General features: G+C 32.1%; 1 protein-coding gene and 1 non-coding gene across 2 annotated transcripts in view; both read left to right on the forward strand.

Annotated features, from left to right (window-relative positions):
• The window catches only part of LOC106686261 (choline transporter-like protein 1), a gene marked incomplete at its 3' end in the record, with an annotated part of 47,219 nt that overhangs the window by 7,772 nt on the left and 16,462 nt on the right, over positions 1-22,985 (forward strand). The window contains 2 exon segments of the mRNA XM_067045369.1: positions 20,955-21,004; positions 21,139-21,228. Of these exon segments, the coding sequence (XP_066901470.1) occupies positions 20,966-21,004; positions 21,139-21,228 (129 nt within the window).
• On the forward strand, positions 11,940-12,041 carry LOC112211252 (U6atac minor spliceosomal RNA). Its single transcript, XR_002945508.1, has one exon. It is a non-coding gene; the product is annotated as a U6atac minor spliceosomal RNA (small nuclear RNA).

A 22,985-nucleotide genomic window follows, 5' to 3' on the forward strand; every position in this document is an offset into this window, starting at 1 on the left:
GTACCTGGAAATGGTTTCATTTTTTAGATAAAATTGTTGCTTGTAATAATTATGATGCATCTAGTGTACCTGGAAATGGTTTCATTTTTTAGATAAAATTGTTGCTTGTAATAATTATGATGCATCTAGTGTCTAGAAGTAAAAATAATCCATTAAAAAAAAAAAAACTGATTTATTTAATTTACCAATCATTTTAGATAAAAAATAAAAAAAGATTATTCAAGCTTTACCGCGGACTTACACTTGCAATCCGTAACCACCTGACGGGTCGGGTTCATGGCCGCACTTAATACTCCAAATCTTTATCTTTCAACTTAATTATATTACTGAAATAAAAAAATTTATATTGCTGGAATAAAAAAAAAATAATTGACTAATGGCCAGATTGCCATTCAATTGCCACACTGTGCCTGAGGTAAAAAAAACTAAAGGTAAAAATAATAATAATATTCAGTACTCTTTGCTTAGGAAGCATAATATTTCGGGAATCCCTTATATATTCAGTGAACGCTAAGGTTTGGGTATATAAAATGAGGATGTCTATTGGCCTGAAATAAAAAATGCACATCCACCATCGTAAACCTGTTGGAGTAAAAAATGACGGTAGTGTGAATAAGATATCAAGTAAAAGATTATTATTATTCATACGGTAATGAGAAATGTTTTTCTCTTTTTTTTACAGTTTCATTATGACTACTGACCGTTTTTTAAACTACGATTTTGAAAATTCATGTTATGTTGTTTTATATTTATTAATTTAGACCTAGAGTGAAGCTCTTGACACAACATATACTGTCAAATTAGACAGAAATTTGAATAGAAACACACACTATGTGAATGATTGGTATGAACTACTTTTCTACTATTTTCTCACTTAAGCTACTAAGTGGCTGTTACTGAACCTTAAATTTGTTCAGCGTTCCAAAGTTGTTAGTTACGACTACAACAGAACTTGGCCTTATTTGAACTTTTTTTCCCAGTTTGACTGGAAAAACTATAGAAGTTTTTTCTTAATGATTTTATGCCATCCCAAAATTTCATGGATTTTTTAGTATTTAGCTTTTAATCTGAAAACTAATCACATGTAGACATTCAATAAAAACAAAAATCCTGCGAAATGCCTATGTTATATTTCATTTTAGAACTTACTTGGGTAAGGAAGCCCACTTTTCAGTTCTTTGTGAAAAACGCTTTTTTGGACTGCGTCAGCACTTTGGTAGTAGCTGACTATCAAGATCCACGAAAACTAGATTGTACAAAACGCTAATTCGACCAGTGCTGCTCTACGCCTCGGAAATTTGGGTACTTTCGAAGGGCGATGAAAAGGATCTCCAAACATTTGAGAAAAAGATACTCAGACGCATCTACACCACAATAAAGGATGGTTCAGCTTTGAGAAGACGCAGGAATAGGGAATTCTACTTGTTAATTGGTGAGCCTGATGTTGGAAAAATTGTGAGAATTGGTAGGCTGCGCTGGGTAGCCCGTGTGGCAAGGATGGGAACTGATGAGTTCCCAAATAAACTTCTCAATGAGCGCCAACATGGAACACGGCCGAGGGGACGCCCAAAGATGGTTGGATGGTGTTAAAGAGGATTCAAGAACCCTGCTCGGAGTGAGGAATTGGAGAGCAGCTGCACATAACAGATTAAACTGGTAGAAGCTGCTTGAGGAGGCCAGGACCCAGTAATAGGTTGTCACGCTAATTGACGATGATGTGAAAAACGCTTTAAAAAAACTCCTCTAACTGCCTGATTTTGCCCAGTATCAGCTTCTCATCGCTATCGTCAATGTTAAATGTCAGTTATGTGTGCATGTCAAAATAAGAGAGTCAGAGTTAAAAAGAGAGTTTTATTACGTTCATCATAAACCGTAAAGTGGTTTTTCTACCATTTGATACGCGTAGGATGTTTTAGGATTTTGTAGGATGTTTTGTCTCCTTTATGTTTTTACGGAATGTTTATTTTCTAAAAATTCTTAGTTTACTATATATAAGCAAAAAACCTCATGCCTATTTTTGGGAAATTAGACATAAAATGTAAACATTTTTTTGAAATATTTATCTATTTACAACAATACATTTAGTAAATCTGATCTAAGTTAAATTGGAGTGTTACAGGCGTGTAGAGAAACTACCCATTGGTAGCACTCTAATGACATTTTACATTAGCTGATCTCGTGGCCATCTTCTTTTCAGGTGGCTCGGAATGGAGGATGCGAGATTAGAAACTAGGGGGTTTGAGTGGTTAGACAGTTTATAATGGAAGGAGTGATATTTGGTTTGGGCTAGATCGGTTACATAGGGAACATTAAGGTCTTTATGTATGATTTTATTTGTGACAAAGTAAGAAGCATTGAGGATTTTGGATTGTAAGGATTGAATACGAGAGGAATTCGAAGGTTTAGTGGAGCCCCAAAGCTCAACTCCATATGTCCAAATTGGCCTTATTACAGTCCTGTAGATCAGTCTTTTGTAATGTGTTGGAAGTTTCGATCGTTTGTCTAGTAAGTGCTGTAATAGTCGAAATCGACGTGCAGTTTCCTGTCTTTTCAGTCTTGTGTGAGGATTCCAGGTTAATCGTTTGTCCAAATGTAGTCCAAGGTAGCGGATTTGTTCGACAAGGGTAAGAGTAACAACATTAAATGTAACTGTAGGGCAGTCAGTAGGTTTACGACGAAGGGTAAAGGTGATTTGACGGAATTTAAAATGTAAAAATAATTGTTTATTTTAATTGAGTGACAATTTTTGGAATACAGTTGAAAAAAAAAGTAAAATTGTGAGTTATTTAAAAAAAAGAAAATCCCAAAACATATATATGTTTATAAACCACAGATTTGTTTTCAGCGACATTAAAAAGTGGGAGGTGGGAAAAATTTCTCCTATTTTCCTTCATTGCCTTGTGTATTTGCACGACTGTTGCTGGTAAAGAGAATGTACAGATTTAGGAAGACAGATTGTCGGCTATTCAATCATAAACGACTGTGACTCGGAGTTCAAAGGGGCGATCAATTTACATGGCAATAAAGACTCTGTGAAAAATAAATCTATGAAGAAAGGTTGAACGATATGGCGTGAATAATGATTTCGGCCCTCACTGCGGTCCACTTGGTATGGCTATGATCATGCAAGCCATGTTGACACTCCCCAAATATCCAGGCAACCATTAGATTAGTTCGATTACCGATTCACTTGCGTTCTTATTCAAATTGAATATGATTCCGAAATCGTTACTGACTTATTAGTGCAGAAGTGATTCTATATTACTATATTTTATATAAGTTAAATTCTGCTTATTGACACGTTTATTTTTATAGTATGTAAACAATATTTAAAGTGAATGAATATGATAATATCCAATTAAATGTCTTCAAAAAATATTATTACCATTGAATACATGATATATTGATGAGTGGTATTGTATGGTATAAATAACAACGCTACATAAATGAACAGAGTATTTATTTACAATTAAATATATCCATGAATAATATGATACAATAACCATGATTCAGATTGATTGTCTTGCCATTAAATATTTTTATATTACATATGAATATCTAGCTTGGTGGGCGGAAAGTCTGCGGTTTGGCTATCCTGTCTTCTATAATCTATATATCTGAGGCAGTCATGTTCAAGATCTGACTATCGAATCCTCTCCAGCTCCAAGTGTAGAACTCGTCATTTTAACGATCTATTATTTATATATTTGCTATCAATGATATTCAAACAGATAATTTAAAGAGTAATATAATATCAAATTATTAAAAAAAATTTTGTTAGAGCATATGATTTATTTATATATGCATAAAATGTTCAACTTTTACCTTTGAACAGCCCTGATGAGGCCCTGCAAAGTGAGGTGAAACGTCGGAAGTTAGTTGTAAACTAGTTTACAAATAGTTGTAAACTATTTTTGTATCTCTTTTGGCCGCAACCCTGACCATCTTCTTATATACATATGATTTATTGTTCACACATGATATAAGTTTTACCAAAATGGTCAAAATTAAAGATCTACAACGTCAAAATTATTATTTTTTTTTTTTTTATAAAATTTTGTTAATGAAAAATTTGGGTGATCAAAGTAGTTCATTTTTTATAATACAAGATTAATTATTTATTATATTTATTTCCTTCTATTTCTGCATACACATGTTCCTGGTTAATACACTATATAAAAATTAAATAGGACTTTTTACTACTTAATATATATATATACGAATCTAATTTCAAAATAATGGTCATAAATGAACATCTCTTGCAACAAAGACATTCATATTTGTTGCGAGATATGTTTATGTTTCACGGAGGAAGACGTCTTTTAATACCGATTAAAATTCTACTTGAGAAACATTGATGTGACTGGAAAAGCAATGCTGAAGAACACTGATCTCAATGCAATTGCTATTCAGAGTTTGATAAAAGTTAGTTATTAATCCGAACTGTGCCAAATAGGTTGTTTGTTAAATTTCATTCTGCACGATTTGTGATACTTTTTATAATATTGTACGTTTTGGAGTATTTGTACGATTTCATTTTTGTTTTTTATTCTTTTTGCACATATTGGGATGTTGATTGATCAATCATCAAAATATCAAAATAATATTATTTAATCATTGACGAGTGTCCAGGGCGAAGAAAATAAGCCGAAATTTCTCCAAACTCCGCAAACAAAATCGTATTAACAAGTTATAATTGTTTGTCGTTAATAACTAAAAGCGAATTATAATGTGTCAAGAAGCAGATAAATCTTTCCTTATTCTTACTGGGTTAAACTGACCATGTAAAGAGAAAAAAAAATATTCAAAAATCCATAAAAGAAAATTGTATAATATAAGTAGGTGGATAGAAACCTATCCGCAGTTAAAATATGATATTGGCACGATATTCTGTACGTGTTAACGCCATATTTTATAATTAACTTGTGTTTTCTTGTAAATAGTATTTAATTAGTATTAGTGTTTAATTTAATTGCATTTATTATCATTTATATTCTTTTAATTGGACTTTAGTTATTTGAGATGAAAAATATGTATGTAATAATTAAGGAATAGAGTCTGTTGTTAAGAGTTGATAACCGTTGCTAAGACGTCCCCTAGCAACAGGCCAACCATGTTTGTTTTTAAATGAGTTCCGGCTAATTAGTGGCCATGATCGTTTGTAACTAGCTCTGCCTGAGTTCATTTGATGTTATTTATTGAACATTTTTGAGTGTTTTAGTCACCATTACAGTCCGAAACCAGACCTTTTCTAAAAAAAAGCTCTACACAACATGGGTATGTCAGTAACATTTCTATGGGTTCCAAGCCATGTAGGAATCGCAGGGAATGAACTGGCCGATCACGCTGCAAGAGAAGGACTCGCGCTTCCGGGACGAGGTAAAGCAATTTTAACTCCGTCAGAGATATGCAGGCCTCTTGTAAAGGAAGTCAAAGATCAATGGCAATCTATGTGGAACGAAAGCCCAATGAGCAAATTAAAAAGGATGTCAAGCCCTGGGGTACCTCCAGTCGCAAATGCCGTAGAGAGGAAGTTGTACTGACTAGGCTGAGAATAGGTCACACGAGGCTCACCCACTCCTATCTTATATCAAAAGAAACCCCTCCGAACTGCCAGTATTGCAATAACAATTTAACAATAAGCCATGTTTTCCAACGATGCCCATATTTTACACCACACCTCAATAGCTTGGGACTAAGCCAAGATATCTCAAAAACCATTGGAGACGATGATAAGGCAATAGAATTGGTGTTCCAGTTTTTAAAATCACAAAATTTACTTACAAAAATATAACTTGATCGGAAGAAAAAAAATAAAAATAAAATAAATAAATAAAAAAAAAAAAAATTAAAAATAAATAAAATTTAACGAATATTAGCAAAATTAAATAAAATATAAATGGCGTTGATGACCAATGAAGTTTGGCGCCACTAAACAACCAAACAAACAAACAAACCAGACCTTTTCTGTGTTTCTACTTCAGATAGACGATCAGTTCCGGCTAATTAGTTTCCATGATAAAATTTCGCTTTTTCTTAGTTAAAATAGGCCATAAAAGTTTTTTATGGTTCATGTTACATGTGTAGCTCACATTCTAAATAGATTGCCAGAAAAAGTACACGGACTATCACAGTGAAATATCGTCAATACTTATGTACAAGATGTTTATTCAGATTTATACTCGTATGTCATCGTTTTATACGTTTCAGCATTTATGTCCCACGATTTTGCATGTTTCAACGCCTTTATTGCATGTTATCGCGTTTGTGGACTGCACAAAAAATCTCACCTAGTCATCATGGTTCTGGGAAAAACTGGGAGGAGTATAAGAAAGAGGGGTCCTGTATAAAATCCATTTTGAAGGCAGGTGGTTTTAGCAAGGAGTTCAAAAAGACCTTACCTCAAAATGGTTTTGAGATTTCTGATCAGAAATTTTTAAAAACTGTAAGATCCTTGTGCTCTAACGGTCCCGAAGCCCCTTAGCTATAGGAGTTTTATCAATATGGTTGAGAATCTATTAATATAGGTCCAACGTCCTGGCATCAATAGCTCCCAAAATTTTTAAAAAATGTATTACGACGAGAATAATTTTTCATATCAGCATGAATGTATTGTCACTCTTGGAACTGCTAAAATTCCAAATAAGAAAGGAAGACATTTTATTCAACAATTTGAAGCTTTTTGATTATAAAAAAAAACGCCATAAAGCCTTGTATAGAATTCTAGACTGAAAAGTAATAGCCGTAGGGCTCATCATCTACTTGAAAGAACTGTACAATGCGATATTATTCTCATCAAACTGTCAACATACTATATTGCGCCCCTATTGTCCTACATCACTGCCTCTTCAACATGTCGATGGATTGATTTATACATTTCCTGAGAAAGGAAGGGCTTCTCTCTAATACGTATCCAGGTTGGTTTTATAGTAATTCCTATTTTGTTGTATGATGTTAGCCTATCAGCAAAAATTATAAAAGTAAAATTAACTTCCGGAATACCATTGTTGAATTAAAGATAGTTAACACAATTTATCGAAAGATATGGTTGGTTGAGCACTGTTTTATGGCCTTTTTGATCATGTCTTTGTTCTATAAGACGCAATTGTACAAGATTTTTAATACTCTTCTTTTTCTTTTATCAGTCCACAGGATATTAATTAAAGGAAATATTCTTCTTGTTCTATGGTCATGAGCTGGTATGGCTAATACTTATTATTACCATTTCAGAGAATTACTGAAGATGGTCACAATTATTTTTTCAAAAAACATCATTTTCTCATGATGCTGTAATGTTGTCTTGTTATATTCCGTTTATTAGTGCGAAGTATCTAAAAAATTATAAAATTTCTTAAAAAATATTTTAAAAAGGAATTCTGGAACTTTTGAGCGTCCGAAACAAATTATTGGGGTATCGAAATCATAGTTTTGTATACATTATGGTTTTAAGATACGTTTCTTTACCCTAAATTTAGGAAATACAATTGTTCATTTTTTTTTTTTTTTGCAAAACACATTATTATTATTATTATTGTTTAACATACAACAGGATGAAGAATAGACTTTCTAAAATCGTTACAATTCAAAACCAAGGAATGGAAATCAACAACCATCCTTATCGTCATACCTCTCACTTGTGAAGTTAGTTAAAGGCCAGCAAGATGAAGGTGAACGCGAAATCGCATTACTCCACTAACCTCAAGCGAATGGCTATACTGGCTGAATTGAACCATCTAGATTCCGGATTGATTTTGAATCCTCAAAATCGGTTGATAACGTTATTTGTCAATTTTTTTGTTTTCTCAAAAATATCATCGTGGTCCCAATGGCCTTTTTGACTTGCTCTGATGGTTTGAGAGTGAAGAGCTACGCCAGTTATGTCGTACACGAAGGGTATTTATGAAAATATCATACAGTTATTCCATAAAATGCACTTTGACTAACACAGGGAAGTAGGTACAAGTAGCACAATGTCGCCGAGAAAGTTTACCTACTTGAGGCAACTCTTTACCAAAAAAGGCTCACTATGCCCAGAAATAACAATATTGCACCCGGTAATACAACAAGATAGATCTTATATTATGAACCGAGTACGCACTTAGATTGATTGTACGAACTTTTAGTTGCAGATTTCAGATTCTTTTGTCGCGAACTCTCATATCCTTGAAAAAATGTCGTGTTCTTAAACGAATCTGAGATTGGGATAACTATTTCATCATTCCATCAACTAGTACTTAAGGGAACTGGCGCCCTTGGGCATACCAATCGTCATTGCAGTGGAATTTCCCTTAAAAAAAAAATTAATAAGTGGGAAATAAAAATGAAACGTTGGAAATACACGAATTTTAAAAATAATAGTTTAAAAATGAAGGATGGAATGGGATACTGAAATTCTGAAATACCAAGAAAGGTTCCAATTTAGAGACCTGCTTTATGAAGCCAGCTATTAGGTTAGCAATCACTATCTCGCTCGTCAGAATAAAATTGACATTTTAATAGGCAGATTAGACGTTTAGTAGCTTATAGATTAGAAAATAAATAAATGAAGAGAATAGGTAAGCAGAACCGAATTTATTAGTTGGTTTTAAAATATTGATTTTTTATTCATTTCTACTATGACTATAAAAGGGGAATGTAATGGCAGGAGAGGGCACCCACTCTAAGAATATAGTGCTGTAAACCCAAGACATTGATCCCGAGGATTGCATTTCGAGTGAGATTTAAAACCTCTGCAACATACTAATCTACGAACGGAGCTCGGACAATAATGTCAGCAACATTGAATCCAGGTACATATTAGTCTTTAGGGATTAAGCAATACCTTATTCTCAATCTCAATTTTTGGGTGAAAATTTCAGTAATTCCCATTGAGCAAACACAATGTGAACTAAAGAATGGTTTGTATTAAAGGCTTGGACATCTAGGTTTCTTCTTGAGATTTACCTGTAGCATACTGTCATGTGTTATGACAAATATTTGAATAGTATCATTCAATTTTATTATTCTAGTCGCTCTGCATTTCAACTTATCTTCACCTTATTTCCAACGCAGTGGTAATTGGTGTATAGGACCTGAATATTATTAACTATGTTCACTACCTGACACATCAACCACTAAGATATTTTTCTTTTGTTTTAGAATAGATATCACCAAATATTCACATTTTTGTGGTTAAAAGTTTTTATGTATGATCATAATGTAATGAAATTGATGTTGTATGTATGAACTTCCAAACGAGTATATACCAAAGAACGAAGTATTCTAGAATATTTTCGATATAGATTTAAGTTGTTTAAAACTGTGCCTTGGATTAGATAGATTTTGAATTTTTTCATGTTCTGTAGAATGTTGGAAGTTCTATTTCAATGTGAATTGTTCATTAAAATTCTCTATTTGTTTTTGGCTACGATATCAGCCTTTTTTGACGGAGAATTTGCGTCCGTCGACCCACAAGCTGTGGTCCTGCTTATCTTTGTTCGTGACGAGCTTGCATTACTGGCTTAGCGTTCCGCCAGCAATTCATATCTGAACCATCTGATGCATTTATTTAGATTATTATTTGAGATTAATTATGTAAGATAAATTCAGTTTGTAGGGCGTTCGCTTCTATTTAGTTTAGAGTTTTCTTATTTTATACTTCAATGTGATCTTAGTAATTTAAAATTTGTCAGTGGTTTTGAAATAAACTGTATGCCAATATATTTTTCCTTTACGGGTTTTAGACACATGGTGTTGGTTAATATACTATATACATAAATTCCTTTTTGTGCAATTTAAATTTTTATGGATTGATTATTGATGTAAACCTTATCCTTTGCTTTGTTGTGAGACAAGTTCTATCACTTCTTCAAGGTTTCTTATACCCGCTATGTATACATTGATGTTGACATGAAAATCACTACTCTTAATTGTAGATGAAGTATTTCATTACTCAAGGCTCTATGAGATTCTATGAGACTCTATGAGATTCCCATAGTTAGTCATGATGTTTCCAAGAAGATCGGCGGGAATATTAGCTGGGCTAGAAATAAAAGGAGTAAATTTTAGGGACGAGCTTACAAGAACGACATGTATGTCAATGGTGACAATTTTTTTAATTGTATAATAATATTTTTATTTATTCTGGATTTATATTTTCCTTTAGACTAAGATAACAGGAAATTAACATGAAATTTAAATATGGAAATTAAAATGACGAAAGGAATATGGTCCGGGTGCGGTCAAGAAAAACTCAAATAGTAGAAATATACTAATTTAATGAGCCCAATGACATTTGAATAAATTTAAAGCATTAGGTCGTCAGGTTTTGGTGTTCAGTGAAAGTTTGGAAGTCATGGGTTACATTAATGAGAGCGGAACACTCTGAATAGCCTGATTGTAGGGGTTTCACAAGGAATGTCTTCTAGGAAGTTTCGGAGTAGATTTTGATGAAATCGTTCAAACTCTTGTGGAGTGTTTGAGAAGAGAGAAATAGGACGGCAGTCATTAGGTAAAGAAGAATTTAGGATTTTATTTAATGATCGACCAAAGCGGTTTCCCAAAAAGAAGAGAATGTGGGGTTTTACTAGTCAAAATTGTAGATTTGACAGAGGTCGGATATAAGGGTAGAGAGACGGAGTTTTATTAATGTTACAGGGATTTTGTTTGGTCCATAATATTTAGTATGGAATTATAGAGTGGTAGTTAGCAGTTCATAACAGGGACAAAAAAAAATCTAGATTGGAAAGGGGATTTTGAATGTCAGGAGTGCGTATGAGTAGGTAGGATTGTAGAATAGGATATGAAGTAATTATGGTGATCGTCTGGGATGACTGAAGAGAAGTGAAGGCATTGGATTTTGGTAGGAATATTTTTCGAAGTATTTTGCACTTTGATTTGGAGAGGACGTGATAGAAGTGAAGGGTGCCATTCCGAAATTATTTGAAGGACACAATCTGCAAGCAGGCGGATGCGAGGAAATTGGCTTCTAGCTGATTTTCTTCTTGATTGTATCTTTATTTCGGCGGTTAGTTTAATGGCCTAGTTATATTTAAATTTAGAGAAAAGTAATCATAACAAAATGGCCATTACCTAGCAGGAATGAATAAAGATTATCTTTTAAAGAAAAGTACCTAATTATTAACGAAACATAACATAACAGCACCTGTGCACATATTAATATTAATTTATGATATAAATTTATGTGGCTGATAGCAGACTCCGAAGTACTCTGAAAGAAAAGTGAAATGGTCTTGTCCGTAGGCTTTCCATTAGAAAGTTTGACCAAACCAGTTTCTTTCGGAAGAGATTTTCCAACACTTGGCTCAAATGAAAATTAAGAAAAAATATGGATATGTTAATCATTCCATTTATTTTTCAAAAAAGACCCTGTTCAGGAAACATTTTATTTATTGAATTTTCCACCCTTTATATTCATATTAAAAAAAAAAAACTTCTTACCTTCAGCTTTTAATACACAAATACATTGATCATAAATCACAGAAATAATGTTATACGATCTGTTTTTTAAGATTTGAATTAGAGAAATCTTGTCCTTGCCCTGGTTGTTTAAATTATTAAATGGACAATTTTTTTTAGTTTGGTTGATCGTTGGGTTATTTTATTTTTTTTTTAATTCATTTTCTAATTGAAAAAATACTGTCTTAAATTCATTTTTTCTAAATTATTGTCGCCCTGGTTTTGAAGTACGTGTAAAAAATGAAAATTTAATTGTCTGGCATTAAATCGAATGGCCTTTTATATACATTGACTATTTTTGTAATTATTAGTTTTTATTTGCCAGAGGCTGGAAAAACACTTTACGTATAATATCTCTCTAACGATAGCATTTACTTGATTTTTTTATTTTTTATTTTTCCATTTAATTTGAAAATCACTAGCTTCTCGCAGGTATATCTGAAGTTGTTAACGTTGCTTCTAAACGTAAAAATTCATCAATTGGTTCTAAAAAAATGAGAGAAGTTTAACACTCCCCTTGACAAGGATGGAAAAAACATGAATTGATTCTCAAAATTCAATTGCTGATAAGAATATTATATATTTCATTTATGTTATAAGTCTGAAATCGTTAAACATTTCGAAAATTCTCCTATGTTTCTGAGAAATTTATAACATTTTCTTAATTGTTGGTTTGTGAATCTTTTAATTATTCATCACAATTAGAATTTAATGTGCCGAGGTACAAATTTCTAAAATTCCGGTTTTCCCGATCAGATTTTCGTACTTGTTCTTGTCGGTATTTGACGGGCCTACTGCTGAAATTAAATTCGTTTGCATACATTTGTTTTTTGTACTCCTTTAGTGCCTTTTGTATCATTTGTAACTATTAAAAGTCTTCAAAGGAAACAAACAACTTTTTTTTCATGTTATTTGTATATCAATTGTGATATAATTTTGCAAACGTATTTGTTTCGAATTGTTTTATAATATTTTGCATATTTTTGGGAGATTTAGCTTTCTGAGACAGTTTAAGAGACATAATACCTGATTAAAAACTTAATGCAACAGAAAAATTGTTTTTGTTTCTAGAAAAAAAAAATCATAACTTTAACACAATTTAAATCTATATAATTGTGTCTTTCGACTGTTATTTTTTTTCATAAATCATTTTTACGGGGCAAAAATGACCCCCTCCTCCCAGTGGTTGAAAAGCCCAAAATTATTGTAAAATAAAAAGACAAAAAAACTTTATATGAGTCAGTTATCGTTGGCATGGCAGCTCCATATCTGCCTAGCCCAGTTTATTCCACCTTCTTTTAGTGTGAAAAATTATGTTTTATTAAAAAATGTGAAACTTATTTATTCTGTAAAGTAAATTTATTACAAACTTGATTTAACACTTAGAACTGATGTTGCTTTGACCTTATCTCTTGACTAAGAATGAACAGGAATTTAAATGTGTTTTCAAAGGTCATTTTGTGTTCAGGGTGTTATTACTATCTGAATCATCATTATATTTAATTAACTGGAAGATTATTGATTGACCGTGTGTGAAGATGAAAGGAATATGGTCCGGGTGCGGTCAAGAAAAACTCAAATAGTAGAAATATACTAATTTAATGAGCCAACGTTTCGCCCCACGTTGCAGGGCTTCTTCAGGGCTATTTTGACGGCAGTCAAAACTAAAATTTTATTTTATTTTATTTTATTTTATTAATTCGCCCTGCAACGTGGGGCGAAACGTTGGCTCATTAAATTAGTATATTTCTACTATTTGAGTTTTTCTTGACCGCACCCGGACCATATTCCTTTCATCTTATATTTAATTAAGTTTGTACAGCTATTCTAGACTGCGATCTGTTCCCATGGTTTTACTAAAAATAACTGGAACAAAGTAACAAATACTACGTTTTGTATTTTTTATTTTTAAAATAATTAAAATCCACTTAATTCAGTCAGGGGTTCAGAACTTAAGTACTGTTATATAAGTATAGATAACATTTATAAGTAAAGGAGTACTGTTATTACTAAACCAACGGTTGTGCAAGGAGGTGATTTGGTCAGAATCACGCTCCACCACCAGATTTTTACCTAATTAAGGGTAACCAATTTATGAGGCCGGGTGGACCCCAAAGAGTGCGCTCCAGTACCCACAGGAGTTGACTCACGGCTACAGTGTAACAGAAAACAATTATCTCCCCAGCCGGATTCGAACTCGAGTCCTTGGAGTTAGCAGCCAAGCGCTTTACCCCGTGGCCACCGCGCTCCTTTTGTATTTTTATCCAGTGATTAAAAACGAGATTAAATTAAGACTCCTCTCTAGTTTGGAATGTTACTAAAATGTCATTCTTTGCCACTAAGACAGCCAACATAACTGGCTATTGCATACCAACAGACATCCCGTCCAATTTTAGTTTCCATTCCTCTGATTAGAAAAATTAACAGTAGTCATTCCTCTGTTGAAATGCGGTGTGTTATAAACCTTAGCGCAAAGCTCCTTTCCTGGTAGGGCAGCTTTTTGATGTCATTGCTTTATTACACTTACTAAGAGTATAAGCTGATTTTAAAAATGAAAATATGAATTTATTTTAAGTTAAAAACAAATATCTCAACTCCTGCTTGAATTGGTTGTCTTCAGAATACACCTTGTATCATTTTCTATAGTGAAATTAGAGGACTGTTTTACCCTGTTAATTCATAAGTTTATTTAAAGTGCTGATAGCAAACATAGAAAATTAAATTACAAAAAAAGCACATCCAGGTGAAATTTCGAGTACGACCACCTGTGCCAGCTGGAATGCCTATGGACTTTTTTCATTACTTTTTAAATAAAGAAGCCTCAAACTACAAATACGTTTTTCTTAAGTAAACCTACTGAATTTTGATGTTGTTCCTACTAGAATGTTTTGGTAGTCGATAGTAAAAACAGATGCTTGAAATAGGTGGTTATGCAGTAGGTGGCTTTCCCTGGATTGTTTAAAAATTATTGTAATTGGTAATTAATTGTTATTAAATTCATAATTTTTAAAATTACAAGGAAATTTATTAAGCTGTTAACCCAAATCATCACTCTGAAGCAATGTTAGACCACCCTGGGATCATTCACTCCCAACCATAAATGTGCCGATTCGATTCAACCAAAAGGAAAGTCGATAGAGTTAATATACAGCTGACACGCCATCGACACACACGGCCGTTTGCTTTAAAGTATTTTACTGTATATATAAGGGTTAAAACCATTATTTATTTATCTATCAATAATTTATCGATATGAGAGTTATCTTCATATCGATATATAATTGAGGGATTAGCACCACTAAGAAGGTGGCAGCACGATACCAGCATCAAGCAATCAATCACACATTGGCTTATCTGGAACCAGCTATCTCAGTGGAGAAGGAAGCTTAAAATATTGGAACTACTTCTCTGGCACAAAAAATTCAAAATAATGCACCTAGTTTAAGAGCCAAACAAATATAGACAGAAGCAACAGCATAAAAACTCCCTAATTAATAATAATGTGCATAGATTACTATTTCAATTATAATATAACATTATATACACTGTTAGGCAATAAAATATAATATTGTAAAGGGGAAAAAAATTTCTTCCTTTAGAACGGCATTTGCCAAATAGACATACACTCTTTTCGCTGATGGTCACACAATATTGATTATTATTTTAAGAGGACATCTCGGCTGCTCCTATTTCTTTGTCCACCCTAAATAAGGTATCTGCTTAAACTAGATCTGATGTTTATATTATCTTATCTTCTTGTTCAGTGATGTCTAGTGAAGTTAATATATAAAGTCCTGATGTATTGAAAGTGGGGTGCAGTCAGGAACTGGAAAAAAAAATGTATAAAATGCATCTTTTTTTTGTTTTTACGAATTTTCCGAAAATGGTCAACCCTAGTCGAAACCTTTTTGTATTAAAAAATAAATGAGAATCAATAATACTGTACAAAACATCTCCTAAACTGTTTTTATAGATCTAATAGTTTCCGATATAATCTCGCTTGAAAATTTATGAATTTTGGAAATTTTCTTTTTCTAAACATTTTCCCTATATAGGTAGGCTTGCATGTCGTAAACATCGCCGGGCATTACCTGGCAGTTTTGTCCAAGCTCTCTTGTACGGTTACAATAAGAGCAGTTTAATCTGAATGCCAAAGCTTTTAGCGAAATATCGGTCAAATAATAATAATTTAATTTCTCAAATGATCAATTTTATACAAAAATGAGACATAAAAATAATAATACAAACTAATTTTAAAGGTTAATTAATATTATGAAATATTAATTAAAGAATGTTATAGGTGTCATAATAAACAGTTTAGAAATACATTTTGACAAAATAATAATACGGAAAAAATGTTGTTGTTGAGAGATAATTGGCATAGTCCCTAGTATCGAGAGAGGTTTTACTGTCTACTGTCTACTGTATTTTTCTTCAGTTTTTATTGCTCAGGTTTTGAGCGAATCATTAAAAAAAAAAGTCACTAAATTACCAGCATGAAAATCCTACCTCGATTAGGAACAAATCCTAGTTTTGAAAAGAAGATCATTTTTATCCAAGTAATCTATATTTTATCCATACATATACATCACTGGGCAAATTTATATATTTGTATAAATGGGAGAAATTAGAAATAAGAATTAAATATTTTTAATATGCGTTTTTTTTTCTGTTTGCTTCCAAGTAATTGAGGGTAGTTCCTCCTATTCATCACCACTTTCAAAATGGATCCCATCCCAGTACAGTCACCATGGCGATTGTGATAAGCAAAGGTGCAGTTCATCAATGTTTTTCTGCATCCACACCTGTTCCACGTCCTGTGCTACTCTTACATATTAAAATATTTGGTGCAAAACTTCTTGAGGGGCGACGGCTTACTCGGTCTGAATGGGCGGGTAAATGTATGACATATTGTATTATATTGTTCGTTCCATGCAAGTGCTCTACTCACTAGCCCAGATTATGAGAGTAGACCATGAGATTCAGTTGAATTCTTTGAAGTTTTTACTCTCAGACGCCCACCAGAGCCGGTCCTCAAAGGTAAAAAATACTTTATAAAAAAAATCTCGATCCCCGCCTTACCTGGAACCACCATATCAACATCAAACTTACTCAAACCTACGCAAGGTTAGCAATGCTACATCCTTATCCTAAATATAAAGTCCAAATTAAAATCAGAAACAGCTATTCTTATTGTTAAAACAATTCACAGGCTACTGCTGATGCATGGCTGTGAGGTCTTGGGAGTGGCTGCTTTTACGAAAAGGAAAAAAATATAATCTTTTCAAAATAAAGTCGTATAAGAATTGTAGTGGGTGCTCCTTGGTTTGTATGAAACAGCCAATTGCATCGGGAATTACGAATAGAAACAATAGAAAACTACAACATAAAAAGGTTCATGAAGTTCCACTCCCAGTTACATACAGTCAAAGGAGCAGTGACCTACAACTTGGGAAACCCTAACACAACCCGAAGAAAAGCCCAGGCTGCTTCTGGACGTCCTGTTATAAGTTCTATATTTATCAGTTCTGTTATTGTCTCTCTATAAATTGTATTTTATCTTAATTTTTTTTTTCTTAAATCCACTTTTTGTTTCCATCAGAAGTCAATTATTTATTATAGTTAAATCCATAAATGTCATTGTTTTGCTTTTATCTTTTATTAAGAATTATTATTTTATTTTTTGTTATTATAAAAAATATCTCATAATAAATTGTTAAAAAAAAATGTACCTCTTACATTAACCATGTCAAGACCCACCAGGCCGATCTGGTATTAAATAAATAAATAAAACATTTGAATTCTTGGTGAATAAAAATTTTTTAAACAGAAAACAAATTTTTAACACTTTTTCTAATACAATACTTGTATTTCACCAAAACACAATTTGAAATTAGATCTTAAACTTTATTTCAATGATCTATTCAAAATTAAAAATCAGTCTTGTTGGTTTGGCCCGGATGTGGTAGTATTAGTACAAGAGCCCAAGAGGAGAAAAAGGCAGTTATTTCACCCCAATTTTTTATTACTTCATTGAAAACTATGTATAATTTACTAGTCAAAATTTATGAGTCTGCCAAGTATACGTAGAGGGAATAAAAAATGGCGGCTGTTTCAAAACGTTAAAAATAATAAATTTTTCATTCTGAGCTCTTATATCTTTATAACTACCAACAATAATAGAAAATCTAAGAGAACATCATTTAAAGTAGAGTAAGTTTGATAAAATATAAGCCCTAATAGAGCTATTTACGTTCAATGGTTTTCGATATATAGCTTTTTAAAAAGCAACATTTCATAAAAATGTTGTACAGAGCGTAGTGAAAGATCAGTAATTAGTTAATTTTGAAAAATCTATATCTCAAAAAACATTTGACGTACAGATGTCTATTAGCACTCAAATAGAAGCTAGTTTAATGGGCTATAAAGTAGTTTATATTGTTTATCTTCGTAGGAGTAGTAGTAGTTTTCATGATATTTGCTAAAATCAATTGATTTATAATTATTCGGACAAATTTTCATTTGACAAATTTATATTTATATGCGAATATCATAAAAACTGCTACCCTATGAAGATTACTGTCATCAACTATTTTATAGTAAGTCAAATTTCCTTTATTTTTAGTGTTGGCAGACACATGTGCGTCTTATGGGTCTAGAGATATATTATTTCAAAAATCAAACATTTTATACGAACAACCAGAAATTAACATTTTGTGAATTTATTTTGTCGAATGTCATAAAAACTACTTCTCCTACAAAGATAAACTTTATAAAATATTTTATAGTAAATTTAACTGGCTTTAATTTTAGTGCTGACAGACATCTGTATGTCTTATAGTTTCTGAAATAAAGTTTTTCATAAATCAAACGTATTGTCCGAATAACAATAAATCAATTTATTTGATGAAATATCATGAAAACTACTATTCCTACGAAGGTAAAGGTCATTAACTTCTTTATAGTCCATTATACTAGCTTTAATTTGAGTGCTAATAGACATCTATAGGTCACTTAGTTCCTGAGATACAGATTTCTCAAAATAAATTAACTAACCAATTATCTTTCAGTACATTTTTAATAAATGTTGCTTTTTAAAAAGCTATATCTCGAGATCTATTGGACGTAAATAGCTCTATTAAGGCTGATATTTTAGCAAATTTACTCGTCTTTAATTAATGTCCTTTTAGATTTTCTGATGCTGTTGGTAGTTTTTAAAATATAGTGGCCCGAATGAAAAAATAATGTTTTTTAAGGAATTGGAACAGCCTATACTTGGCAGACTCGTCAGTTTCGAATTGTAATTATTCAGTTTTCATTAAAGTAATCAAAAATTGGGATGACAAAGCTGCCTTTTTTTTCTTCCCGGCTCTTGTACTATATATATATTTCATCACTAGGACAAGTAGGCAGTAGATAGTATAACTCGTCTTATTGAATTCTAATATTTACGCACTATAGCTGCTATTAAAGCACATCTATAGCTGTATATTTACGCACTGTAGCTGCTATTAAAGCACATCTATAGCTGTATATTTACGCACTGCTAATCTGGTCTAAAAATGGAGCTTCTGCTACAGACTTCCCAATGATATTGAACTACTTTTGAAGATTAATTATGGTACTCCGAAGCGTTCTTGTGTGTCTCGTCCTTAAGAAGAGGTGAAGTGGCTCTTTTCAATGCGTAGACAACATTTCCGTGGATCCTATATACATCAAACGATCGATTCCCAGCACCCTTTCATATCCTACAACAATTCAAATCCTCAATCCACTCCTAGGGAACAAAATCCCTTCTTTCTGATCTTCCTCTGTACCCCTTCCCAGAAGTAAAACATTTGAACGTTCCTCTTTAGTCTGTTCCACTTCCCTTAGGAATTTCTTCCCTCCTGATATTCGTTATGCTTTTCCCTTATCTTCATTTAAATTCCTCCTTTCCCACACTACTTTCTCACATCCTAAACAGATGATCTCTTAGCAACATTATATATTTTTATTTCAAATTTTGATTAGGAGAGCATAATAGCTGTAATATTCAAATTTTATCTTAGGTGTACTCATCGGTGGACATACTCATGCTATACTATATTTTGTATGTTGTATATTACTACATTAATTCTTTATTTTAACTTTTTTATTTTCTATCACAAAAATAATTCTTTCATATAGCTAACCTGTTTATTTGTGCTTGTTATTTAATTCAACTGTTTAATTATTATTTATATATTATATATATAATATTTTACTAAGTCAGTTTTTAGGACATGTTTTTATAAGTTTTTTTTTCCATAGGTGCATTTTTTGTTATTCTTAAGGGACGTGGTCCTAGAATTAAGTTCTTTTTCGATATGAAATTTATTCCAGGTGAAGGTAAATTTGTCTGAATTTCCAGGCAAAATTATTCCACCAATTTTAATTAACAAACAAAATGTTCAATGTTTCGGTTAACACGGCATCCTTAGGAACAAAACTTTCATTTGCACATTCTAGTGCAAACCAATAGACTGAAGGACTGGAATTTAGTATAACATTTTTTTTATTAATTAAAATTGGTAAAATAATTTTGCCTTGGAATTTTAATAAGTTCTTTTTCTATTCTATTTTATATTCAAGTTTACTATTTGACAGTGAGGCGACAATTATTAGTTGACAATTTTTATTCTCTCCTCGATATCTTTTTATTGACGTCCGCGATTAATTTTAAATATCCTTAGTGTAGTTGAGTTTAAATTAAAAGTTTAGTGTTTAGAATAATGTTCAGATGTATGTTTATAACTCTGTGACCATGGGTGGGTGTCGTTCGGCCTCAATTATTGGGGGAGGCGGACTTCATATTGACTGAAATGGTCCCGGGGACTCAATAAACAGGGGGGACCTGTCGCCGAGCCCATAGTTGAAAATAAAAAATACAACAATAGCTGTCGGCAGTCGTCCCACTACGGTATCTTGGAAAACGAATAGTCGACCAAACAGTCCAATTTGGGCAGATACGGAGAAGTGACAGGAACAACTACAATAAAATATGTGACATTACAGGAATGGTGTCGTTGTAGTTGTAGGACTGGTGTCGTTCAATAATCCATTTCTCAAACACTTCACCATCATATATCGTCTAACGTCCAATACGGATCGACGTCCATGAATGCAATCAATCCATTATTCCCCAATATCTGCATGGATTATGAATGTATTTTCAGTTTATCTTTGAAGGTTTCTTCTTTATTACAACATAGTCAATTTCATTTATTGTTCCCTTAGGACATAACAAAGTGTATTTATAAAAATCTTGAATATAGTACTGCTAGTCATATCTGCTGGCCTTTGGGGCAGCTAAACTTACACTAATTATTTCCTTGCAGTTAGTGTTCTTCAGCTCTATAAAATATAAGAAATTTTGAGAAAATAAAAAAAGTTGAGCTTCGACAAAACAATAATTATTTGGGAATCGGTGAATTAAATTCCTATCTTGAAGTAACTCTATTTATTTTTTGTTGCAGGTTAGTAACAGATGGGGTCTTGCTTGTGCGGAGACAAAGTGGAGCCGGAGGTATGTTGTTGAATGTATTGCTCCTTATATCATTTTGTTTCTTTAAGAACTTCTGTATGTTATTTCAGTATTTGAACCACATACATATGTTATTAATAAATTATTTTTTATTGTAATATTTTGTTTTATTCTAGGCTAAGAATGCCATTGATGGGCCTGTCTCTAAGCGGTCTTGCACAGACACAATATGGATCCTTATTATGGCTGCTTTCGTCGTATGTCTCGTAAGTGGCCTTAAACCATAAATACGTATATTTTTTTATTTCTCTTCCTTCCAGTATTATCTGTTCAAGTTTGAACTTTGTTGAATCCAATATCAGCGCTCCATTCTACTAATACAAGATATTAATATTTTTATAATCTTGATGGTGAGATAATTGTTGACCGTGGTTTATATATGAAAAGATCGTTGGAGGTGCGGACTGTCAAGAAACTTATTTATTAGTTCCTAAGTTTCGGTCAAAATTTCAGGCCTTCGTTGGGGCTAAGAACAAACAACAAGATAACAACCATTATGAATAAAAGGAATTATGGAATAATTATAAAATAACAGATAATATTGATACATAAATATTGTTGAATGAAAATGTACACTTTAAGTATTATGAGAAGATCAAGGTTATATGATAATAAGTATCATTAAAATTAAGAATAAGAAAATAATAGTACATATATGAAAATCTAGTAACTACAAAAGGAAAAATTAATTTAAATTAAAACTAGGAGAAAAGTTGGTAAGAAAAAGTATATGTAATCAATTAAATATGTAAGTAAAATAACAGGATTAAAGCAATAAAATATAAAGCTATATGAGCCAAAATGAGTAAAGAAATATAAATATTAGTAAGAAAATCTAGTTAGTAAATATATGAATAAAAAGAAAAATTATTTACAATTAAAGTTATGAAAAAAAAGAGAATGTATATATTTAATAAAATCTTACATGTATAACATAATAGAATGAAAGAAATAAAACATAAAGTTATGTAAGCCAAACGGAGTAATGAGATATGAATAAGAAAATCTAGTAGGTACTAAATGAAAATTAAGCAATATTAAAGTTCCGAAAAAGTGAGATTGAAAACGTAAATGTAAAAAATTAAATATGTAAGTAAAATAATAGAATTAAAGAATGAGAACATAAACTTATTTAGGCCAAAAGGAGTAATAAGTAAATACAACAATAATTAGAGTCGTAGGAAGGAAGAAAGAATGTGAAAAGAGTAGAAAATGGAGTAGGGGTGTAAAATCAGTCGATATGGTGTTGTCTGGGTTTCTTATGATTAGGAGGTCAATAAAAGGAAGGGAATGCTTTTTCATTTTTATAATCTTAATGAAGATATCGTTGGGGGTTCAGTCACCAAATAAAACACTGGTATGGGTGTAAAAAAACCTCAAGTCGGCCGTCATTTTGAAACAAAGTATGGGAGATAATAAAATCGTGTTCCGAGGATCATCATGGAGTCGAACCCATTTATCCTTCACTGTCTCAGGCAATATTAACTTATTAAAGTTTTTAATTCATGCCAAATGGTTTAAGTGAATCAGTGATAGGTTTTTCCCTCACTTCCTTTAAGTTCAATATATTCCGAGGTGCTTTCTTGTGAAGACATGTAATCGAACCTATGAGTATCAAAGCTCAAATATCTTTATGTTCATCATTGCTCGTATCAAGAAGTTGTCTAACAATCTTCAACATACATAAAAATAACTTAAAACTAATGTGAAAGAATTAACTTATAACCTGATCAAGAAATATTTCATTGACAACTTTAAATATTTACATTTAATTGTGGTATCAAGTGTCATGGCTGCTACTGAGGTTCTACCTACTTATCTCTCTCCGTTTATTCCTTGAACACTGTGGTATTAACGTATGTATTGCGGTGAAAATCAGTAAACAATCACTTTATACCGCGTTAAACAATTAAAACGTAATTTTAGTGTAGTGGGTGATTAAAATAAACTATTAACAACCAAG

This window comes from Halyomorpha halys, unplaced genomic scaffold (genome assembly GCF_000696795.3).
Source record: "Halyomorpha halys isolate HHAL.00 unplaced genomic scaffold, Hhal_1.1 Scaffold801.1, whole genome shotgun sequence".
In the NCBI taxonomy this organism is placed as follows: Eukaryota; Metazoa; Arthropoda; class Insecta; order Hemiptera; family Pentatomidae; genus Halyomorpha; species Halyomorpha halys.